The sequence below is a fragment of the Argopecten irradians genome, chromosome 15, assembly GCF_041381155.1.
Source record: "Argopecten irradians isolate NY chromosome 15, Ai_NY, whole genome shotgun sequence".
Taxonomy (NCBI): Eukaryota; Metazoa; Mollusca; class Bivalvia; order Pectinida; family Pectinidae; genus Argopecten; species Argopecten irradians.
The window spans coordinates 30,555,194-30,580,153 of NC_091148.1; the positions used below are offsets into that span (position 1 = coordinate 30,555,194).

The 24,960-nt window shown below is 34.1% G+C and overlaps 1 protein-coding gene across 1 annotated transcript; it reads right to left on the reverse strand.

Annotated features, from left to right (window-relative positions):
* Window positions 1–863: 863 nt before the first annotated feature.
* On the reverse strand, window positions 864–14,797 carry LOC138309149 (fibropellin-3-like). Its single transcript, XM_069250303.1, has 6 exons — window positions 14,682–14,797; window positions 13,775–13,894; window positions 12,707–12,742; window positions 5,534–5,644; window positions 3,130–3,168; window positions 864–2,599 (listed from the first exon to the last, which is right to left on the reverse strand). Exons 2-5 carry the CDS (start codon window positions 13,851–13,853, stop codon window positions 3,149–3,151), a joined length of 246 nt encoding a protein of 81 aa, XP_069106404.1. The 5' UTR covers window positions 13,854–13,894; window positions 14,682–14,797; the 3' UTR covers window positions 864–2,599; window positions 3,130–3,148.
* Window positions 14,798–24,960: the final 10,163 nt, after the last annotated feature.

Genomic DNA, 24,960 nt, shown 5'->3' on the forward strand with positions numbered 1-24,960 from the left:
ACATCTAGATATTTTGTTTTCACAGATGTGGCATAGTACCTTCCGACTCTCTTACAGATGTATGGTCTGTGACATGTTGTATTTTTGGCATAGAAAAAGTTTTTGAAGTGTTCTACATATTTTTCTCCGCCTCTCTAAGTTTTACACTTTCAATATTTATCGGCTTTTGTAAAGTTCGTTATCACAAAGTTATTAATGTGTTCACGTTTAAAATAGCTCGGAAGTATCCAAATTGTTCCGATTAATATAGACCACGTGATACAGCTCGGGAGGTTCCGATCTATACGGGTATCGCCGATGTCGATCACGTGATGCAACTCGGTTTTCCGATACAACCCGAAAGTTTGAAACATGGTGTTGACTGTGGCGTTTCTTTCAAAACACATTGTATGTTTTATTAAAGTTTTTGATGGTGAAAATTACAAGAAATACAACTATAATACCAATGAGATATTTTATATATAGCATATTACAGAGTTATCTGTCCTTACGGGTAGGTAGTGAGTTATTAAGTTTTTCTCGCAAATAAAAAATGGATACCTACCCTCAAGGGAGATAAATCTGTAACGTGAAATGACGGAATGAACAAAGTAGAACAAGAAAAAATGGTTTGCTTGCAGTACAATATTTAATTGACATTAAATGTGCAACAATCGAATGATAGATACGATATTTGATTCATGATATCTGGTAAAATGCATTATAAACAACATTAGGACGCTATTAATGAATAAATATATAACGTTATCAAATACATATGATGAGTCCAACGTGTAGTTAAACTGTGTCAATTTGTCCACAGTTTATTAGTTGAGCGAGTTTCGTTCCTATGAATGTATCACTTAATATCGTATTAGCATTGTTCATGAATGTATCACTTAATATCGTATTAGCTTACTAGTGTAGATATTCAGTTGTTTTCATAGGTCATTGTTCATTTGAAATAAATCTGTGGTTTTTGTATGTACATATCTTATATGGTGAGAGGGTTGCCTCCCTCTTGTAGTTATTCAGTTGTTTTTATGTCAATCGATGTTTTGGATAAGTGTTTGTGCCGTCTATTTACAGTTGTATACCCATAGTCATTATCTACCAAACGTATTGATCTTTGCATACACTTTCAAAGTAGACTGCAATGATTTATTAAAAAAACTGAGTTAATCAGTGAATTTACAAATAACACGTACTTACACGTCCTTCGGTTGATGAGTACATTACCTCCCTCCACATGTTGTGTATCTTTTCAAATGATATTGTTAATATATGTAGCTTACAAGTAGTGCCATTAGCGTAAGTCAAGTATAAAGATATGTTACCATCCTCTATACATTGAATCAGCATGTCACTAAAAGAAGAAAATGAATTTCAAATCTAACCTAATAATCACATTCATAAGGCACAAAATGCCAAACCAAACACTGGTTTAAACCACTAAAATATTCTCCCAAAAATAAAACTGCACAACACTGGAAATACAATCTAAAGTAAAAGAGTCCTAAATTAATACAGAAGTCTGGTATATAAACAGTCATCTGACTGGCCTATGGAAAACGAAATTTACGTCACGCATTAAACGGAATGTTTACGACAGTATTGCTAGGAAAAAAAAGCTTCTATAAATGATCTTCGCGGGCATAAATTAATGATAATGATAATAATAAAAAAGAAATCGACACAAGCAAGATAAAATGCAGCTGACTATTTTATATCTTAATAATGTATCTAAACAGCGATCCATTCCAGGGATGGAAGTTTAGACGAAGCTTGAAAAGTTAATTCTCCATGGCTACTTTTGACCTTTGCTTACAATGTTCAATATTTTTGACGTGGTAAAATGATCAAAACTAGTCATTAGCTGCTTGTATTAGCTTTTCTACCAAATATCAGCTTATTGTGCATATTATAGAGTTATCTGCCCTTGCGAGTAGGTATTGGTTATTGCGTCATATGTTTGCGAGCGTAACATCATGTTTTCCGAATAAAACGACGTGGATTGTGCTCAGAAAATAATGACGTAACAATCGATATCTTCCCGCAATGGTAGATAAATCTGTAACATATAAAGACGGAATTGGTATCAAAGCAGCCGATGCCAGACCGCAGTCTTTCGATGTGTCAGACGTGTCGCTCTCACCTTAAGAATACAGCCATGTCCTTGACTACCTTTATATGACTACAAACAAGCATTTGTTCTCCACAGTAAAAGCGTACGGATGTGGCAATTTTCCGGACGGCGTACTGCGACCAATGACTTAGGATGCATGAAGTCTTTGTATCAACCCTAAGTCCTACCACTTATTCAAGATAAACTAAGACTTTACATAAGCCTCAAAAACATGTGCCGGTCACTTAGGATGATTAAACTAATTGTAAAAGTGTTATAGAACAAATCAAGAAATGGCAAAAGGTTATATACAATATTGATAACATAAATTATACATATTTACAACATAAAACATTACAAAATAAAACAAAGTGTTGGTCCGAGATCTGTGTGATTATGTGCAATCCGCCTGGAAATGAGCGCTTCATTTTACCAGGAAACGTTCTGAGACCTGAATGATCCTGATAGTCAACATTGGCGCTCGTCAGCCTTGATCTTCAACAGATAAAACAATTTCATTTAAATATAAATTCTTAGCGCCCCTCCCTTTCATATTTGAGTATTTGTCAACATTCCATTCGAGGTCACGTTCTGATAACGTTTAATCTCACATTGACCAACCCGAATGTCATTAAAACGTGCCCTCTTATGAATGTTTTTAGATTCTTTGTCACATTGCAATTGATAGAGATTAACAGCTGACATTTAACGGATAAACAGTTGTTCTTAAACATATACACAATTAACATTCAACAAATAAACAGTTGACCTTCAACAAATAAACAATTGACCTTCAACAGAACAACAATTGATTTTCAACAGTTAACATTAACTTATACAGATAACGATGATATTTAACTAATAACCGTTTTAATAGGATTAAGAAAGGTAAATATTTGAATCACTTTAAAACATGCGTAGTGATATCTATTTTTTTTCCTTTGAAGCAACACTTCGTAATGAAGCAAACAATATCGAACTCGCGCTTATAAATATGACAAGACATTAATAGAAAACATATTTACACAGTCAGTTCCTTGGCAGTTAGGGTGCTGTGTTCGTTACTGTAAAAGTAAAATCAAACTGTCATTATACGAAGCGGTGAAATAGTAATATTAAAATATACAAAACTGTTTCCATAATGTCGTTTTTTTCGCAACAATGAAACCTTGAACTAAATGAATCAATGATCTACAGTTGCTCTCCATAATACATATTACTTGGTTTTTACGATTTTTTATTGTCGATGTGAACACAATTAAGAAATGGGGTGTTATAAATTAAAATGATCTTTTAGAGGCTATGTATTATCACATAAACCAATAATACAAAGTACCATTAAAACAACAATAGGCGAGAATACACAATTATGTCTTGAACTCGTGTTAACTCGTGTTACTATGGCGAAAAACAATTAAATGTCTACACAGTAATACCGTTTACAATTGTTTCTAATGATACATAGAAACTTCCTTTGATAATTAATTGCAAAACCAATATAACGATGAAATAAATAAATATAGATGATACAAATTATCTTAAAAGTTATCACAACCATTATGCAGTTAACGATTTAATTTTAGAAACAATGTAAAAGTTGTATTTATGCTAGGATATCAGAAAACATTTGAATAATTGCTCCGCAATGATCTAACGTATTGACTTAAATTGTAAACCACAATGATATATAATGTCCAAATGTATTGACTTATCTTACAAACGATGGCAATATATTTAAGGAATAGATGTTTATTTTGTTGAGGTTATGAGGGTATAATGATAGTGGAGCACGAGCAAATTATGTAACTCCGGCGAAGCCGGGTTACATAAAATTTACACGGGCTCCATTATCATTATACCCTCATAACCTCAACAAAATAAACATCTATTCCTTATATTTACAGTTTTTCAAGTAAATGAATATTATTTTTTCCCGCAGCAGTTGCATATTTTTTATTAGAATACACATATTTTTTTCTCTCCCGTCATCGTCAACGAATTCGATTGAACAGCTGATTGGAATCGAGTCATTCATATGTTCCCGCCAAAAGTGGGGTCATGACCTCACGTTGCTACGCCATCGACTATTCACGTAACAATAGAATGGCTGCGCGTGTTATGCTAACATTATACACTGATAATGATAATACTAGAAAGCATGGTCATTGAGTCCATGTCAGTGCAAACTGTAAATACATAATCATATACTGTTAACCAACTTCATTCCACATTTCCATACCTATCCTAGCAAGGTGTTTACGGAGATAGTATGTCACGCATAGCGTATTAAGGATTAACCTTTTACTTTATTTAGTTTATGAGATGATAAACCCAATGGAGCACAAGGTAAATTGCGTTGACGCACAATTTACCGAAACAAAGTAAGAGGTTAATCCTTATATTTACAATTTTTTCTTTAAACAATATAATCCACCAGAACATCAGATACAATCATTTAACGTGCGCTATTCGCCGTCAAAATTATACTGCCGTCATTTTTTTAACTGTGCGCAACAACCATTCAGATAAAAGCGCGCCGTTGACTGACAGCTTCATCCGTCCTTTTTTCTATGACGTCACAAAAATAGTTCATTAATTTAAGTTATTTTATTCGGGTCAAATTGCAATAAAAAATTAAAAACAAAATGAATTAGTTTTTTGCGGCCGTTACATCATTATTTCGGAGAAAACAACATGAATTTGCTCTCACAAAATAATGACGTCACAATGGATACATACTTGAAAGGGAACTAACTCTGTAATATGCAAAGACGGGATAGAGTTGAAATAATTTCCCCACATTAAACGACATGTCGTCACAGCATGAATATGTCTTTAACTGTGTCGTGGTCTTTGGACAAAATGAAAAGGATTCTTACACCTTATACTAATACTTCGTCTCCATCTATAGATTTGACGGTAGTGATTTGATTGGTCTGATAGGTTATCATGATTTGACCAGAAGGACAAAGAAGCGAAATTAAATCGTGCGCGACACAAAGTTGGTTAACAATGAATATGAACGAATACAAGTAGATATTATAGGTGCGATTAGGGTTTGTGCCATCTGTACTGATCTGTTCATGGAACGCAAGTGGATTGTTCCAATATGGCGGCACCGAAATGAAAAAAACCGCTTAGAAATCTAATTATTGTCTTTATCTTATGGCCATTCAAATTATAAAAACAATACTTGAAATTTTTGAAATGTCTTGAAATTGATCATAAATCACACAAAATTATTTATTACGCCATGTTTAAACAAATAGAAATTTTTATTAACAAATGAAATATATCAAACCCACCATCTTGGATCCAATTTATACCAGTTTGGTTCGACTGACACACTGCGTTCATTACATATACAGCAGATTCATACCGGCACAACTGTTACGAACCGCACCTGTTACCCACGGTAGGATTGATTACCTGCTGTGTCACAGTTTGTCCCCGTGTACCCAGGAGTACAATCACATCTGTACATGACGTTGTGTGGTGAGCATGTTCCACCATTTTTACAAGGCGTTAATTTGCATGGGCCTATGGAAATGGATCAGTGACATGTAAGGGGAAAACCGCTTTATGGCATATTTTGAAAGTAATACAGAAAAACCCGCTTTATGGCATTCTTTGAAAGCCAAACAGAAAAACCCGTTTTATGGCATTCTTTGTAAGCCATACGGAAAAAACCCGCTTTATGGCATATTTTAAAAGCCATACAGAAAAACCCGCTTTATGACGATCTTTGTAAGCCATACGGAAAAAACCGCTTTATGGCATTCTTTGAAAGCCATACAGAAAAACCCGCTTTATGGCATTCTTTGTAAGCCATACGGAAAAAACCTCTTTATGGCATATTTTGAAAGCCATACAGAAAAACCCGCTATATGACAATCTTTGTAAGCCATACGAAAAAAAACCGCTTTATGGCATATTTTGAAAGCCATACAGGAAAAAAATCCGCTTTATGGCATTCTTTGAAAGTCATACATAAACACCCGCTTACTGGCATTCTTTGTAAGCCATACGGTTTATCAGTATAGGTTCAGTTCATATTATGATATTCTATATCTAATATTCTACATGTGATCCTTTATTTAAGCAATACACTGTGACCAGATTGGACATACAGTTGATATGAAGCCCATCCGGAAGAAAGATAAATATACAGACACCATGGATATTTATCTTTCTGACGGATGATATTTACTACTTATTAAGTCTATTACTAATATTTCTATTACGGTCATTCATATTCTAAACTTTACATGTAAATCTTTTGAATTTCCCGCTTGCGCTAGTGTTGACGTCACCAAGTTCAATAAACTGAACAGCATAGCATTTCCTGCTTAATATAGTTCGACACAAAACAGTTTGAAACAAGCGATCAAATGAAAACTATACATTTACGATGATATTATTTTTAATACATACTATTTTGTCAATATACGATTATAATATTGGATTTGACCGCACAATTTTAAAACTTCCTTTTTTTAATTATTTGACCGTTATGTATAGGCGTAAGTTTTCATTGTTACATTGCCCTTGCCGCGGCGGAAACGTTAAATATTCACACGCTTGGCCAGATTGGAATTCATAGTCTGATATTGCCCATCTGGTTTAACTTAGATCAAACGGGAAACTAAAAGTAGAATGGAAATATATCACACACTCACCGATGTCACAACTGAAATGCTGGTGCAAAAATGAGATGATTTATGTAAATGATGAGAGAATAAAAGTAATGCTGGTAATAGCTCATAAATGTATTACCAATAAAATAGATAAGCATGTTTATTGGTAACGAATATTAGAGAAAACTGATGAGGAAGTTTATTGATGATGATGAAATTGATAAAGTTTATTAACGAAGATGACATTAATGTGACGTCCCCCTGATGAGTATAATACGGATGATGACGTCATTATGATGAAAATAATACGGATGATGATGTCAATCTGATGAGGATAATATTGATGATGATGTCAATATGATGAGGATAATATTGATGATGATGTCAATATGATGAAGAAGATATTGATGATGGCGTCAATATGATGAGGATAATATTGATGATGATGTCAATATGATGAGTATAATACGGATGATGATGTCAATATGATGAGGATAATATTGATGATGATGTCAATATGATGAAGAAGATATTGATGATGGCGTCAATATGATGAGTATAATGCGGATGATGACGTCAATATAATGAGGATGATATTGATGATGATGTCAATCTGATGAGGATGATATTGATGTGATGTCAATCTGTTAAGGATGATATTGATGTGACGTCAATCTGTTAAGGATGATATTGATGATGACGTCAATATGATGAGGATGATATTGATGATGACGTCAATCAGATGAAGATTATACTGACGATGACGTCAATCTGATGACGATGATATTAACCATGACGTCAATATGATGAGTACAATATTGATTATGGCGTGAATCTGATGAGGATGATAAAGATGTTATGTCAATCTGATGAGAATGGCATTTATAATGACGTCAATATGATGTGGATGATATTTACAATGACGTCAATTTGAGACGTATAATATTCACGATGACATCAATCTGATGACGATGATATTAATCTGACGTCAAAATGATGAGGGTGATATTGATGATGTCGTTGCTCTCATTATGATGTACTAATGAGAGTGATAAGTATGATTTACTTATGAAAGTGACGATTACAATGTACCGATGAGAGTGACGATTACGTTGTGACGATGAGAGTGACGATAATGATGTACTGACGAGAGTGACGATTACGATTACTGATGAAAGTGACGATTACGATGTACTGATGAAAGTGACGATTACGATTACTGATGAAAGTGACGATTACGATGTACTGATGAGGGAGACTGTATTGATGAGACTGATGAAAGTGACGATTACGATGTACTGATGAAAGTGACGATTACGATGTACTGATGAGAGTGACGATTACGTTGTACTGAAGAGAGTGACGATAATGATGTGACGATGAGTGTGACGATTACAATGTATTGATGAAAGTGACGATTACGATGTACTGATGAGAGTGACGATTACGTTACACTGAAGAGAGTGACGATAATGATGTGACGATGAGTGTGACGATTACGATGTACTGATGAGAGTGATAAGTATGATGTACTGATGAGAGTGACGATTACAATGTACCAACAAGAGTGACGATTATGGTGTGACGATGAGAGTGACGATAATGATGTACTGATGAAAGTGACGATCACGATTACTGATGAAAGTGACGATTACGATGACGATTACGATGTACTGATGAGAGAGACTGTATTGATGAGAATGATAAGTATGATGTACTGATGAAAGTGACGATTACGATGTACTGATGAGAGTGACGATTACGTTGTACTGAAGAGAGTGACGATAATGATGTGACGATGAGTGTGACGATTACAATGTATTGATGAAAGTGACGATTACGATGTACTGATGAGAGTGACGATTATGTTGTACTGAAGAGAGTGACGATAATGATGTGACGATGAGTGTGACGATTACGATGTATTGATGAGAGTTATAAGTATGATGTACTGATGAAAGTGACGATTATGATGTACTGATGAAAATGACGATTATGATGTACTGATGAGAGAGACGATTACGATGTACTGATGAGAGTGACGATTACGTTGTGACGATGAGAGTGACGATAATGATGTACTGATGAGAGAGACGATTACGATGTACTGATCAGAGTGACGATAATTATGTTCTGACAAGAGTGACGATTACGATGCACTGATAAGAGTGACGATTACGATGTACTGCCGAGAGTGACGATTACGATGTACTGATTAGAATTACGATTATAATGTGACGTCAATCTGTGGAGGATGATATTGATGATGTCGTCGATCTCATTATGATGCACTGATGATGAATTGGCGATTACGATGTACCGACGAGAGTGACGATTACGATGTACTGATAAGAGTGATAAGTATGATGTTCTGATGAGAGTGACGATTACGATGTACTGATAAGAGTGATAAGTATGATGTTCTGATGAGAGTGATAATTACGATGTACTGATGAAAGTGATAAGTATGACTTACTGATGAGAGTGATAATTACGATGTGACGATGAGAGTGACGATTATAATGTACTGACGAGAGTGATGATAATGATGTACTGATGAGAGTTACGATTATAATGTACTGATGAGAGTGACGATAATGATGTACTGATGAGATGTACTAATGAAAGTGACGATTACGATATGACGATAAGAGTGACGATTACGATGTACCGATGAGAGGGACGATTATAATGAAGTAATGAGAGTGACGATAATGATGTACTGATGGGAGTGACGATAATGATGTAATGATGAAAGTGACGATTACGATGTACTGATGAGAGTGATGATAATGATGTAATGATGAGAGTTACGATAATGATGTACTGATGAGATGTACTAATGAAAGTGACGATTACGATGTACCGATGAGAGTGTCGATTACGATGTACCGATGTCGATTACGATGTACCGATGAGAGTGTCGATTACGATGTACCGATGAGAGTGTCGATTACGATGTACCGACGAGAGTGTCGATTACGATGTGACGATGAGAGTGTCGATTACGATGTAACGATGAGAGTGACGATTATAATGTACTGATGAGAGTGACGATTATAATGTACTGATGAGAGTGACGATTACGATGTGACGATGAGAGTGACAATTACGATGTGACGATGAGAGTGACGATTATAATGTACTGACGAGAGTGATGATAATGATGTACTGATGAGAGGTACTAATGAAAGTGACGATTACGATATGACGATAAGAGTGACGATTACGATGTACCGATGAGAGGGACGATTATAATGAAGTAATGAGAGTGACGATAATGATGTACTGATGAGAGTGACGATAATGATGTACTGATGAAAGTGACGATTACGATGTACTGATGAGAGTGATGATAATGATGTACTGATGAGAGTTACGATAATGATGTACTGATGAGAGTGATGATAATGATGTACTGATGAGAGTTACGATAATGATGTACTGATGAGAGTGTCGATTACGATGTACCGACGAGAGGGACGATTATAATGTACTAATGAGAGTGTCGATTACGATGTACGATGAGAGTGACGATTACGATGTGACGATGAGAGTGACGACTATAATGTACTGATGAGAGTGACGATTATAATGTACTGATGAGAGTGACGATTATAATGTACTGATGAGAGTGACGATTATAATGTACTGACAAGAGTGACGATTACGATGTTACGATGAGAGTGACGATTACGATGTGATGATGAGAGTGATGTACTGATAATTTAATGATGAGAGTGACGATTATAATGTACCGATGAGAGTGACGATTATAATGTACTGATGAGAGTGACGACTATAATGTACTGACAAGAGTGACGATTACGATTTACCGATGAGAGTGTCGATTACGATGTACCGATGAGAGTGTCGATTACGATGTACCGATGAGAGTGTCGATTACGATGTACCGATGAGAGTGTCGATTACGATGTACCGATGAGAGTGTCGATTACGATGTACCGATGAGAGGGACGATTATAATGTTCTTATGAGAGTGTCGATTACGATGTACCGATGAGAGTGACGATTACGATGTACCGATGAGAGTGTCGATTACGATGTACCGACGAGAGGGACGATTATAATGTTCTTATGAGAGTGTCGATTACGATGTACCGATGAGAGTGACGATTACGATGTGACGATGAGAGTGACGATTATAATGTACTGATGAGAGTGACGATTATAATGTACTGACAAGAGTGACGATTACGATGTGACGATGAGAGTGACGATTATAATGTACTGATGAGAGTGACGATTATAATGTACTGATGAGAGTTACGATTATAATGTACTGACAAGAGTGACGATTACGATGTGACGATGAGAGTGACGATTACAATGACTTAATTTATTTTTATAAAGTGTTCAAGATATGAAAGCTGAATAAATTGATGAAAATGATGTTTATGACTTAGTGTATTGGAAAGATAAATGATATTTAACATTGCAAAGAAAATTTATTTCATACCCCAAAGAAATTAAAAAAAATAGTTACATTAATGGTTATAATTAATTTTTCATACCACTTGATAGCATAAAATAGGTATGAACAAACGATTCCATTGATTTTTCAATCGATTATTTTTTTCAAAATCAATATGCAACGTCGACGTCACTAATGTGACGTCATGATTACGTCGGATTTTTGCGCCATTCTAGGAATTTTTCTTCATGGTATTTGAAGACAAAGAATCTACTAATTAGAGAGATGGATTTGGTATGAAAACAAATAAAAACTAATTATAACTATATAAAACAACAATATATAAGTAATTAATAAAACATCTTTCCATAGAAATAGGTTTAAACTAGCATAGCACTAACATGGCTAATACAGGAATTTCAGTTCATGTTGCAAATATGAAATAAAACATCAGCATATTTTAGTATTATCAGTAAAATAAGGATTGCCAGTTCAGGGGGCAAAACTATTATCAGTAAAATAATAACTTCATTAAAATTTCATTCAGCAAAATTGGGTAAAATACCAAAAAATGAAATATTTTTTCACCATCATCTTTTTACATTTTCCTCACCGAAGTAAGGAATTCAGGTCAAAATACAGATAAAAAATAGCTAAAAGCGCATGCATTAAACACATGATTAGAAACTCAAATTAAAAGAAAAGTAATTTTCAAGAATGTATATTTAAATATTTTAAATATTAATAGAGAATCAATATAAGTATAAATCGAGATATTTTTTATATAAATCAGAGTTTGGACAAAGTGTGCTATATGGTTGTAATTAAGAAACAGAGATGTATGTTTGAGGTAAAAATTATGATATTGGAAATTAGTATGAGAGGTCTTCTGTGATGGGAAAATATATTAATTTTCTACATGAAATATCGCATAAAATAATCTTAGGAAAAAATATTAAAGCTCATGCATTATAGAATTTCTCAACCTAATGATGAATTCAGTTTAACATGTATGCACAAATTAAGTAGCGAACATCAACAGATTTTCTTAATGTCTCAGCTGCGGTTGTACAATGGCTTATTGGTTTCCTGAGATGCATGCGGACGATATCACAACAGTTCATACAATACAAAGATTAAACTGAAAATGTATCTGTGTTGTAATAGAAGAATAAAGACATTGTCACAAAACCCTGATTGATTGACGGACGGACGGACAGACATATTGATGAACGCATACGTATATATAAGGCATGACCAGACGGACGACTGAGCGGACGTACAAACATTCAGACACATTATAGATATTTTTCCTGTTCGCACTGGACTGACGGACACACAAACAGACTGACACATACGCACAGAAAATAATAGACAAACGGATAGACTTACACGTATAGCACTAAAAGTAGAATACCCATATGTTAAGCGTATCAAAGCGAAGATCATCTTGACAACATATCTTTGTTTCTAATCGAACTCCCATGTTTAGATCATGATCACCTCTGATTTTTATTTGTTTATACTTACTCATTTGCATGCTTGTCACCGACACCGACTGAAACGCTTTAAAATAAAAAAGAATCCTCATATGTACCGTAAACGTATATCTTCACATTCGATTGTCAGACTTTCTATATATAACGATATAATTGACATCCAAAACGAGACTATTATGACGCCACCATTGTTGACATGGACACGTCAATTGGTTACCGTCAAATTGGCAGTTTTATCTAATGGACTTAATCATCATTGTTAAAGTGAAGACAAATTAAAAAATGCTATTAATACTATTATGATAAAAGTTTATAAAAATATTGATGATTTTCGTTCTTATGTAAGATCAATGATCATGCATGATGATCAATGTTCTGAAATTCGATATCAATAGCGACACATATACTTGACAACTTTATATATATGTTCCATACAATGCATATACAACATACTGTTTTATATTTCTACACAGTTGGAGGATGATAATGTCAGATGTTCTATCATAACTAACGCGTTCCATTTACATCACTGGTCTTGGCTATCTTTGTCAGTCACTTATACCTACATGGGAAACTGTACAGACAAACAAAGAGAACAATAATCGAGGAAATTCCTTGTTTCTGCATAAAGTGGGTTGAAAGTTAAAGGTATACAGGCTCGATGCACGAATAAAAAATAGCCAACGTTCCGCCCCACGAGATAAGAAATATGTCTGATACTCACAAAGAAACCATATGTATTTTAGTGATTACATTTGACGACTAAGTGCAATGAGAATTGTGATAAACATAATGACATGACTATTTGTTGACAGGATTATGTACCGATTGTTTGTTTGTTTGTTTTAAAGTCCTATTAACATCCACGCTCTGTAAGGCTTGCCCTTTTTATAGTGCTATAAACTGCAGAAGCCTATACAGTTTACTAAACTCCCATTTTCGTCAGGGTTCTGTGTACCAAATTTTATCAAAATCCGTCAGGTAGTTTAGGAGGAGTTCGCCAGGCAAACGGCCGGACGGACGGACGGACAGCCGGACAACCCGATTCCAGTATAGCGCCCCCCCCCTACTGCATTTCGGGGAGTATAATGATACTCACCTCTCCGTTTCTCACACGTTATTCCCTCATAATTGGGGCCACAGGTACAGTTGAAGTGAGGGTAGCTTGGCTGTTCCATACAGGTCCCACCATTTTTACACGGATCAGAAACACAAAACTCTTCAAAGATAAATTTTATTCAAATTAATCAATTAAATGTATATTTTAACTTTAAGGCGTAAAAAAGAAACAAAAAAAAAACATCTTAAACAAATTTATATCTCTTTTAGTATATAATATCAATTTTATATATTAATGTGTTAAGTAATGCTTTAAATTCCCACTATACATTACTAGCAGCAAAATGTCATGGTATTTTGGTAAAACTATACAGAATGCCAAAAGTATCAAACTTACTACTTTCATTAATATCTTAATCTTATTTACCATCATCAAGACATTCATCAGAAAATTACATATTCCGTATTTGCATATTACAGAGTTATCTTCCATTGCGGGTAGGTATTGATTGTGACGTCATGTGTTTGTGAGCTTAACGCCATACGCTTCGGAGAATACGACGTGAATTGCGCTCACAAAATAATGACGTAACAATCGATACCTACTCGAAAGCTAACTCTGTAATGTACAAAGACGGAATATATAGATGTCAGGATTACATCGATGATTTGAATAAAACGTAGGACGCAAACAGTGTAAAAACAGGAACAAGAGGATGGTGCCAGGAAATGTTATTTATGGAACCTTGAAATGAATTTTCCCAATCGAAATGAAACCTCAGAAGAAAACATCCTGACATATCTTAGATTTGTTTGATCACTCCAAAAATGTTATAATTTATAATAACGTCTCCGCAAAGATAACTCGATTTACTGAAAACTTTAAAATTGATTCTATTAAAATTGCAATCTATTAGTTATCAAGACTTGAAATTATGAGGACTTACTTTTGCGATCTTGGCATAAGTTTCCCTCATAGAGACCTTCACAGAGACATTCAAAGTTCGGGTTGGTTCCATTTAGTTTCTTGCATCTTCCGTTGTTCGAACATGGATTGAAGCAACAGACTAAAATAGACATCACAAACTAAAAATAGATGTCCATGCGGAAAGCATTTACTATAAATATGGAGATTTACACGAGACGGAAATTACGCTAATCACTCGAAGAACTTTTCTTCCGCACATAATATTCAATGTACATATGAAACTAAGTTGCAAAAAAGGTGAAATGTGTATTCATCGCGGAAAATATAGCATCGCAAAATAATACATCTGCAACTATATCCAGTATAACAAATGTTTATTCCGTAACATAGAAAATATAGTTTGTCTCTATTTTTATAACTAATGTGTTTTGTTTAATTCCGCGTTTTGTTTTATTTGTCCTTTCTGATATTGTTCCATTCTGACTTGTAGAAGTCCATACTGAATACTGAACATATGTTGGTTAAATGTGTTAATCCAATATATAATTATGCTCCTTACATAAGATAATTTTTGCTTGATGGATAATCTGTAAATAATGATCTCACTTCGTTCGCAGTTTTATTTTTTTTTCTGTGTTCCTTAGTGTTTTACTTCGTATCGATTTTTGTCTTGAATATTTATAAGATTGATATGTTATTCATTATACTTATTTATTCTGTTGTAGGGATATCTATATCACAACATGTGATCGGACGATATTTGCCCATCAGGAGTCCATCACGAACATGGAAATAAACAACAGGTAATAATTGGTGAATGGATAATACATAATATAAAAATTCTCACTGTTTCTATGGTTACTAAGATACCACGGAAAACCAGACAAAATTAAAAGGGAGGTAATTATTCAAAGTTACTGTAATGTTGGTTTGAAAATGGTTAATATTACTGCTTTTATAAATTCTCTAAAGCTGACATGGATAAGAAGGCTTTTCAAAACTAATGAGAAGTGGCAACATATAGTAAAAACTTATGTAGATGAAGACCGTCTTGCCAATTGTGGTTTGGAATATAATTATAAAAGTATGCATCAATAAGTGTACAAATAGATTCTGGATAGATGTCTTTAACTCTTGGTATGATCTGATTGCTAAATACCATGATAAATTTATTAAAAAATATACTTAAAGTCCCAATTTGGTACAATAGTAAAATAAAGATTGGTGGAAAAGCTGTTTTCTATAAGGCATTTTACCAGAGAAATGTTTGCATTTCGAATGATATAATAAAAGAAGGCACATGTGAATTCTATTCCTTTGAAGATTTTATTCATAAATATAGAGGTAAATACTAATTTCTTACAATACCAAGGCCTTATATCTGCAGTGAAACACTATATTTCAGCATATGATACATCTGTCTGTAACATTTCCTACCCATATATACCATTAAATCTTCATTTTATTCTTAAACATGAAAAAGGGTCGAAAATCTTCTATAATATTGTAATAAGATCAGATGTGACACCATCAGGTACAAGAAAGTGGAATGATATCTTTGAGACTATCATAAAACAACTTGGAGCAACATTTATTAAAATTCCTTTCCATGTAACAAAAAACACAAAACTTCAGTGGTTCCAGTATAGAGTGGTTCATCATATTCTTACTACAAACTCATTTTTATACAAAATTGGAGTAGTTGCCTCCCCTTTATGCATTCTGTGTAACTCTGAACCAGAAACTATAACCCACATTTTTTGGGATTGTCAAGAAACTCAAAAACTTCTAGATAGTCTCGAAACGTTATTAACGGCACTGTTAATTCCATTCTCGATTAAAAAAAAGCATTTCTTTTTGGATTCATCATCAGAATAGTTTGCCAAGTAATAGAGTTGATAATGAAATTATTATCATTATCAAACAATACATCTATAGAATGAGATGTTTACATAGTTCACTGAATATTTACTCTCTAATTAACATAATAAAAGATAACTACAAGATACAGAAATACATATCTAATGGTAGAGATGCAAATACTATAAAGAAGTTTGATATTGAATGGAAGAAATGGGACAAACTGATTCAGCTATAGTTAATTTAAAAAAAATGTTTTATCATTATTATAATTACATTAGCAATTTATGCATACATTGTATGTAGACATGCAAACTCTCATGTTGAGCAAACAAATTTGACTAATTTAGTGTCATTTGAAATACCCTGGATTATATTTTCCAGAAGAATTATCTCCCTTAAATCCTGTGATACAGCTGATAGCCCTTCACAAAGCCATATATATTTTGCAATACTATTAGAAAAAAACTTATATTTGCAAGAATTCATAGCTCTGCCATCGCACTCCAAATAAACATACTTAACTAATCTACTGTCCCTCTTCTACCAGCTGCTCTCTCTCTCTTTTTCTGTCTTCTTTTTCTCTTTCTACCAACATCCTTCTTTCCATAAAGTCAATACATTATATTGGTAACATCAAATTTACTGAATTATAAATGCTTGCATTTGGTATTTGATTTAAATTATTTGTAATAATTGTATGTATTATAGTTTTCACACTTTGAAATCATAATAAAATACATAATCTTTAACTTTAAACTAATATATGCTAATATAAACTAAACGCAATATGCAATCTGTTAGGAATAAATTGTAGATATATATATGTGTTTATGTGTGTTAGTAATGTATTTGATTACCATGTAAAATACTTTTTGAAAGAATATAAAAAATCAATATCTTTAAGTGGGTGCAAATGAATGAAAAATGAGTGCAAGCATGTTCATACATTGTATATTGTACATGTATTGATGAAAAACCTGAATAAAAAGTAAATTATAAAAAAAGATACCACTGTTTCTAATGTTACTAAGATACCACGGTTTCTATGGTTACTAAGATACCACGGTTTCTGTGGTCACTAAAATACCACGGTTTCTGTGATTACTAAGATACCACGAATACTAAAACAACGTGATTTAATTGTATACATTATTACTACACAGAGTGACCATTAATATTGATATAATTATTTCTAGAGTGCATACTACAATAAAAAGTACCCATGGATATTTCATGTTATATAATGAATGGTCATTAATTATAATTTTATATATTAAGTTATGGAGATAAGCCGAAAACTGTACAATATGTTGGAGAAAGAACTGTATCGAGGCCCATCAGAGCCGAGATCTGTTCTTTCTTCAATATATTGTACAATTTTCGGCTTATCTCTAACTTAAAACATAGCAAGCCTTTGTGTCTGATATATTAACATCTGTATCCATCCTCTGATATATTAACCATCTGTATCCATCCTCTGATAATTAACATCTGTATCCATCCTCTGATATATTAACATCTGTATCCACCCTCTGATATATTAACATCTGTATCCACCCTCTGATATATTAACATCTGTATCCACCCTCTGATATATTAACATCTGTATCCACCCTCTGATATATTAACATCTGTATCCACCCTCTGATATATTAACATCTGTATCCACCCTCTGATATATTAACATCTGTATCCATCCTCTGATATATTAACATCTGTATCCACCCTCTGATATATTTAAATCTGTATCCATCCTCTGATATATTAACATCTGTATCCACCCTCTGATATATTAACATCTGTATCCACCCTCTGATATATTAACATCTGTATCCATCCTCTGATATATTTAATCTGTATCCATCCTCTGATATATTAACATCTTGTATCCATCCTCTGATATATTAACATCTGTATCCACCCTCTGATATATTAACATCTGTATCCACCCTCTGATATATTAACATCTGTATCCACCCTCTGATATATATTAACATCTGTATCCACCCTCTGATATATTAACATCTGTATCCATCCTCTGATATATTAACATCTGTATCCACCCTCTGATATATTAACATCTGTATCCACCCTCTGATATATTAACATCTGTATCCACCCTCTGATATATTAACATCTGTATCCATCCTCTGATATATTAACATCTGTATCCACCCTCTGATATATTAACATCTGTATCCACCCTCTGATAATATTAACATCTGTATCCACCCTCTGATATATTAACATCTGTATCCATCCTCTGATATATTAACATCTGTATCCACCTCTGATATATTAACATCTGTATCCACCTCTGATATATTAACATCTGTATCCACCCTCTGATATATTAACATCTGTATCCATCCTCTGATATATTAACATCTGTATCCACCCTCTGATATATTAACATTTACATCTGTATCCTGTATCCACCCTCTGATATATTAACATCTGTATCCATCCTCTGATATATTAACATCTGTATCCACCCTCTGATATATTAACATCTGTATCCACCCTCTGATATATTAACATCTGTATCCACCCTCTGATATATTAACATCTGTATCCACCCTCTGATATATTAACATCTGTATCCACCTCTGATATATTAACATCTGTATCCACCCTCTGATATATTAACATCTGTATCCACCCTCTGATATATTAACATCTGTATCCACCCTCTGATATATTAACATCTGTATCCACCCTCTGATATATTAACATCTGTATCATCATCCACCTCTGATATATTAACATCTGTATCCACCTCTGATATATATTAACATCTGTATCCACCCTCTGGTATATTAACATCTGTATCCACCCTCTGATATATTAACATCTGTATCCACCCTCTGATATATTAACATCTGTATCCACCCTCTGATATATTAACATCTGTATCCACCCTCTGATATATTAACATCTGTATCCACCCTCTGATATATTAACATCTGTATCCATCCTCTGATATATTAACATCTGTATCCATCCTCTGATATATTAACATCTGTATCCACCCTCTGATATATTAACATCTGTATCCACCTCTCTGATATATTAACATCTGTATCCACCCTCTGATATATTAACATCTGTATCCACCCTCTGATATATTAACATCTGTATCCACCCTCTGATATATTAACATCTGTATCCACCCTCTGATATATTAACATCTGTATCCACCCTCTGATATATTAACATCTGTATCCACCCTCTGATATATTAACATCTGTATCCACCCTCTGATATATTAACATCTGTATCCACCCTCTGATATATTAACATCTGTATCCACCCTCTGATATATTAACATCTGTATCCACCCTCTGATATATTAACATCTGTATCCACCCTCTGATATATTAACATCTGTATCCACCCTCTGATATATTAACATCTGTATCCACCCTCTGATATATTAACATCTGTATCCACCCTCTGATATATTCCAATCTGTATCCACCCTCTGATATATTAACATCTGTATCCATCCTCTGATATATTAACATCTGTATCCACCCTCTGATATATTAACATCTGTATCCACCCTCTGATATATTAACATCTGTATCCACCCTCTGATATATTAACATCTGTATCCACCCTCTGATATATTAACATCTGTATCCACCCTCTGATATATTAACATCTGTATCCACCCTCTGATATATTAACATCTGTATCCACCCTCTGATATATTAACATCTGTATCCACCCTCTGATATATTAACATCTGTATCCACCCTCTGATATATTAACATCTGTATCCACCCTCTGATATATTAACATCTGTATCCATCCTCTGATATATTAACATCTGTATCCACCCTCTGATATATTAAATCTGTATCCTCTGATATATTAACATCTGTATCCACCCTCTGATATATTAACATCTGTATCCACCCTCTGATATATTAACATCTGTATCCACCCTCTGATATATTAACATCTGTATCCATCCTCTGATATATTAACATCTGTATCCACCCTCTGATATATTAACATCTGTATCCACCCTCTGATATATTAACATCTGTATCCACCCTCTGATATATTAACATCTGTATCCACCCTCTGATATATTAACATCTGTATCCACCCTCTGATATATTAACATCTGTATCCATCCTCTGATATATTAACATCTGTATCCACCCTCTGATTATATTAACATCTGTATCCACCCTCTGATATATTAACATCTGTATCCACCCTCTGATATATTAACATCTGTATCCACCCTCTGGATATATTAACATCTGTATCCACCCTCTGATATATTAACATCTGTATCCATCCTCTGATATATTAACACTGTATCCCTCTGTAACATCTGTATCCACCCTCTGATATATTAACATCTGTATCCACCCTCTGATATATTAACATCTGTATCCACCCTCTGATATATTAACATCTGTATCCACCCTCTGATATATTAACATCTGTATCCACCCTCTGATATATTAACATCTGTATCCACCCTCTGATATATTAACATCTGTATCCACCCTCTGATATATTAACATCTGTATCCATCCCTCTGATATATTAACATCTGTATCCACCCTCTGATATATTAACATCTGTATCCATCCTCTGATATATTAACATCTGTATCCACCCTCTGATATATTAACATCTGTATCCATCCTCTGATATATTAACATCTGTATCCATCCTCTGATATATTAACATCTGTTCACCCTCTGATATATTAACATCTGTATCCATCCTCTGATATATTAACATCTGTATCCACCCTCTGATATAACATCTGTATCCACTGTATTACATCTGTATCCATCCTCGATATTGATATATTAACATCTGTATCCACCCTCTGATATATATATTAACATCTGTATCCATCCATCCTCTGATATATTAACATCTGTATCCATCCTCTGATATATTAACATCTGTATCCATCCTCTGATATATTAACATCTGTATCCACCCTCTGATATATTAACATCTGTATCCACCCTCTGATATATTAACATCTGTATCCATCCTCTGATATATTAACATCTGTATCCACCCTCTGATATATTAACATCTGTATCCACCCTCTGATATATTAACATCTGATGTATCCATCCATCCTCTGATATATTAACATCTGTATCCATCCTCTGATATATTAAACATCTGTATCCACCCTCTGATATATTAACATCTGTATCCACCCTCTGATATATTAACATCTGTATCCATCCTCTGATATATTAACATCTGTATCCATCCTCTGATATATTAACATCTGTATCCACCCTCTGATATATTAACATCTGTATCCACTTTATGTCAGATAAGGGCTGTAAGAAAAGAAAGCGGATATCAATTTGTCATTTACGCTGCAGACCCCTACTAATCTAGTCATGTGACCCGCTTGGATGACATCAGTCATTCTAATATACTTTCACGATGCTTTTCGGGTCTAACTAATATCCGGTTCACAATAATCCGCCTTTTCATTCCGCTTATGACGTAAAATCTGTTCTCTGTGTAGTTTCGTTTCGTTTGTTTGACATCATTTTTGTTCTGAATATAGTTTTTATTTCTTTAGAGACGCACAAACATTCTGTTAAAGACATGTTGGTAAAGTTGTCGTAGATATGTTTGATGTTATTTCTTTTTGATTGTCTATAGAATTCTGACGTCTGTAGAAGTGTCTGATCAATACTGCGGTTGTATTTAATACTGACAGCACTGTTTGCCTTCTGTTTGCCAACCTTAACATACAGCATAAACAAAATGCCGTCAATCGTCGGTAGACTTTCAAAAGAAACGCGCATGAGTACAGGCTTAAAGGGAAGCTTAGAAACTAAGCTTGCTTACTCACAATACCTATCACTTATTTAGATGTATAACGACATTTCTGGTCCCCAAAACGACGGAGCTAAAGTACGAGTTACCGTTGATAATTCCCATATCTGTGATTGTGTCGTCACGGTGATCATTTAGAAATAATACGACACAATTACAGGAAGATGGGACTTTTATCGATGGTAAAGTGAACTTCATCCATGCCGGTTTGGTATCTCGAAATCAACATGTGTGGCAAGATATTTACATAAAGACTACGTTGTGCAATGTTAATGACAATCGCATGGCCAATACGAGATCATATTATGTTTACCCTTGTAATTGTATTATAACGATGTCGAGATACCATAAAACCTTCACCCATGTCGTTTTGATAATTAGAAATCCAAGTATTGAAGCGCAGCTTTATTACCTGTTTTTGAATGTAACGTTGACCGGTGATGCTATCTTGGTATTTATTGTCAGGTTAATTCATTGACATTACTAGAGAACATTCGGCAACATGAAAGACATCAAGTATTATATTGGATATATGATATTCTGAAAAATCAAATAAAATTCATTGCTTAAAATTCTAGTTGCCGTTTACATGAAGATGCACTTTCGAATTTTGTGACTTAACAAAAGACTCTATTTTGCGGATTTTGGGGTATTTTTCTGATCTCCTGATAAAGATCTATTCCATCTGTTCAAAGTACCAGCTACCTAAAGCAATCGAGGCATCATTTCCATGTATCAGACCGAAGGGTTTGGAATCGGCCATAGTTGGTATTAAGAGTTTAAGTACTGTACTGTAAGTTGTGTAAGTATTGGAAAAGTTTCTTGTATACCACGAATTTTCATCACGGAGGAAGTTACTCGAATTAACCCAACTTAATGTTATTGATACCAACATTACTGGAGCTACTATATAAATGCTCACTTTTCGATTTGTTGTTCGTCAAGTTCACTGAAAAATATTTCGCAACGGCTTTTTTGTACTTGTAATTTTATCGTTTCGTGGCGAGGTATTCTAGCGGGGTTATATCGCTCGTGTGTTACACTTAGGGACTTGTTACGGGATATCATTGAATTTTGCAAAGGAAACACAAAACGTAGGTATCTTTTGTAATACTATGATAGATAACCTGTAAGATACCTTTACAAAATCAAAAGGCCCCAGGGGCCTATGCTATTTGATGATATAATGTTGCTCTCCCAAGGTGTACACCAGGGATCCCTTTTTGGTCCATAACTATTCAAATTAATGATCAACGATACCATATTCTCAACAGAGTAGGTAACAAAATTTTCAATCACAATCGAAGTTGATTTACCGTGATTATAATATGTTGAATTTATCTGAAATAAGACCAATCCTCGTTGTTTTCAAATGACGTTTGAATTTAATGAGTGTACTTTGTGTTGATGAACTGTGTTATTGGTTCCAGTGTTGAATGGTTCGGGTTTATACTCGCCATTGTTCATTACAGTTGTAACACCAGTCAGGATTATATTCTGTGTCTAATTATGCCGCTATATAGAAACTTGACCCACATGAAGATTATCAATTGATTTCATTTCCTCTACTTACATTGTCTACTTCAGTCTGTGTGGGGATTTTGCGTGCGTATTTGTGTGTGTTGATATAAAATCCAAGGCTTCATACAACATGTTAATTCTCCAATGCAGTCGAAACTGTATAAGACAAAAAAACAAGCGATCTGTATTCACAAGTTAAATTTTATGACATTTGGAAATATTACGGACATCATGGTCTACTTCAGTTTCTAACTGTAAGAGGAGAGTGCTTGTATGTCAACGCTGTTGATATACAACCAAAGGCTATGCACAGCCACTTACCTTTCAATACAGTCGAAACTATATTTATAAATCACCGCAATAATCCACACCCCTATACTCCCTACATCCACATTTAACATTGATGTTCAGCGTCTAGTTCTTCAAAGGGTGATACGCTTATTAATGATTGTTAAGAAACACTGATCAAATCAAGATAAAATCTTTTCTTGTAATTTTGACTTTATAAAAGTTAACCAGAATATCAAAAAATCTAAGCTTTACCTTTTCACTTATTTTAGTGAAAATATAGTCAAAGGATATGCAGCAAATGAGAAATGAAAAATTCACTAATCATGTCATTAAGCTAACCCCTTCTTGAACAACCGGGCCCTGGCCTTCACCTGTTTATCAAAGCCAAATGGTCTTACACACAGGTCTTTGATGAAATTGGGAAAAATTAGGAGACATCAAGAAATAGATCTCATTAAGTAGATGGTCAATATAGATAGGTGGTCGCCACTCGCTATAATAGGTTTAATTGCTAACTGCATATTCGAAATGATATTTTGCTTTGTTACATGTTCAAGGAAGGCTGCTGGGGAAGGGTGCATCTAGAATAAAACTTTAAACCATTTAATATTAGAAGAAACAGTTACTGTACCATCTTTTCGTTTAATGTTCAGCACTTTTATCATGGTTTTCTATAGTTTTAAAATAGTCACACGATACAATGGTAGATATTTTATTTAACGTAAAGCCGACTGAAAGTTGTAGAAATCAATATATGGTTGTGAAGCACT

Excerpts from the sequence above, each read along its gene's own strand:
- LOC138309149 (XM_069250303.1), bottom strand. The coding sequence starts at position 13,853 with ATGGAACAGCCAAGCTACCCTCACTTCAACTGTACCTGTGGCCCCAAT. Across the intron at positions 12,743-13,774 it reads AACGTGTGAGAAACGGAGAG|CGTTTCAGTCGGTGTCGGTG; the intron begins GTGAGTATCATT and ends TTTATTTTAAAG. Across the intron at positions 3,169-5,533 it reads GACAAACTGTGACACAGCAG|TAACGAACACAGCACCCTAA; the intron begins GTAATCAATCCT and ends TTACTTTTACAG.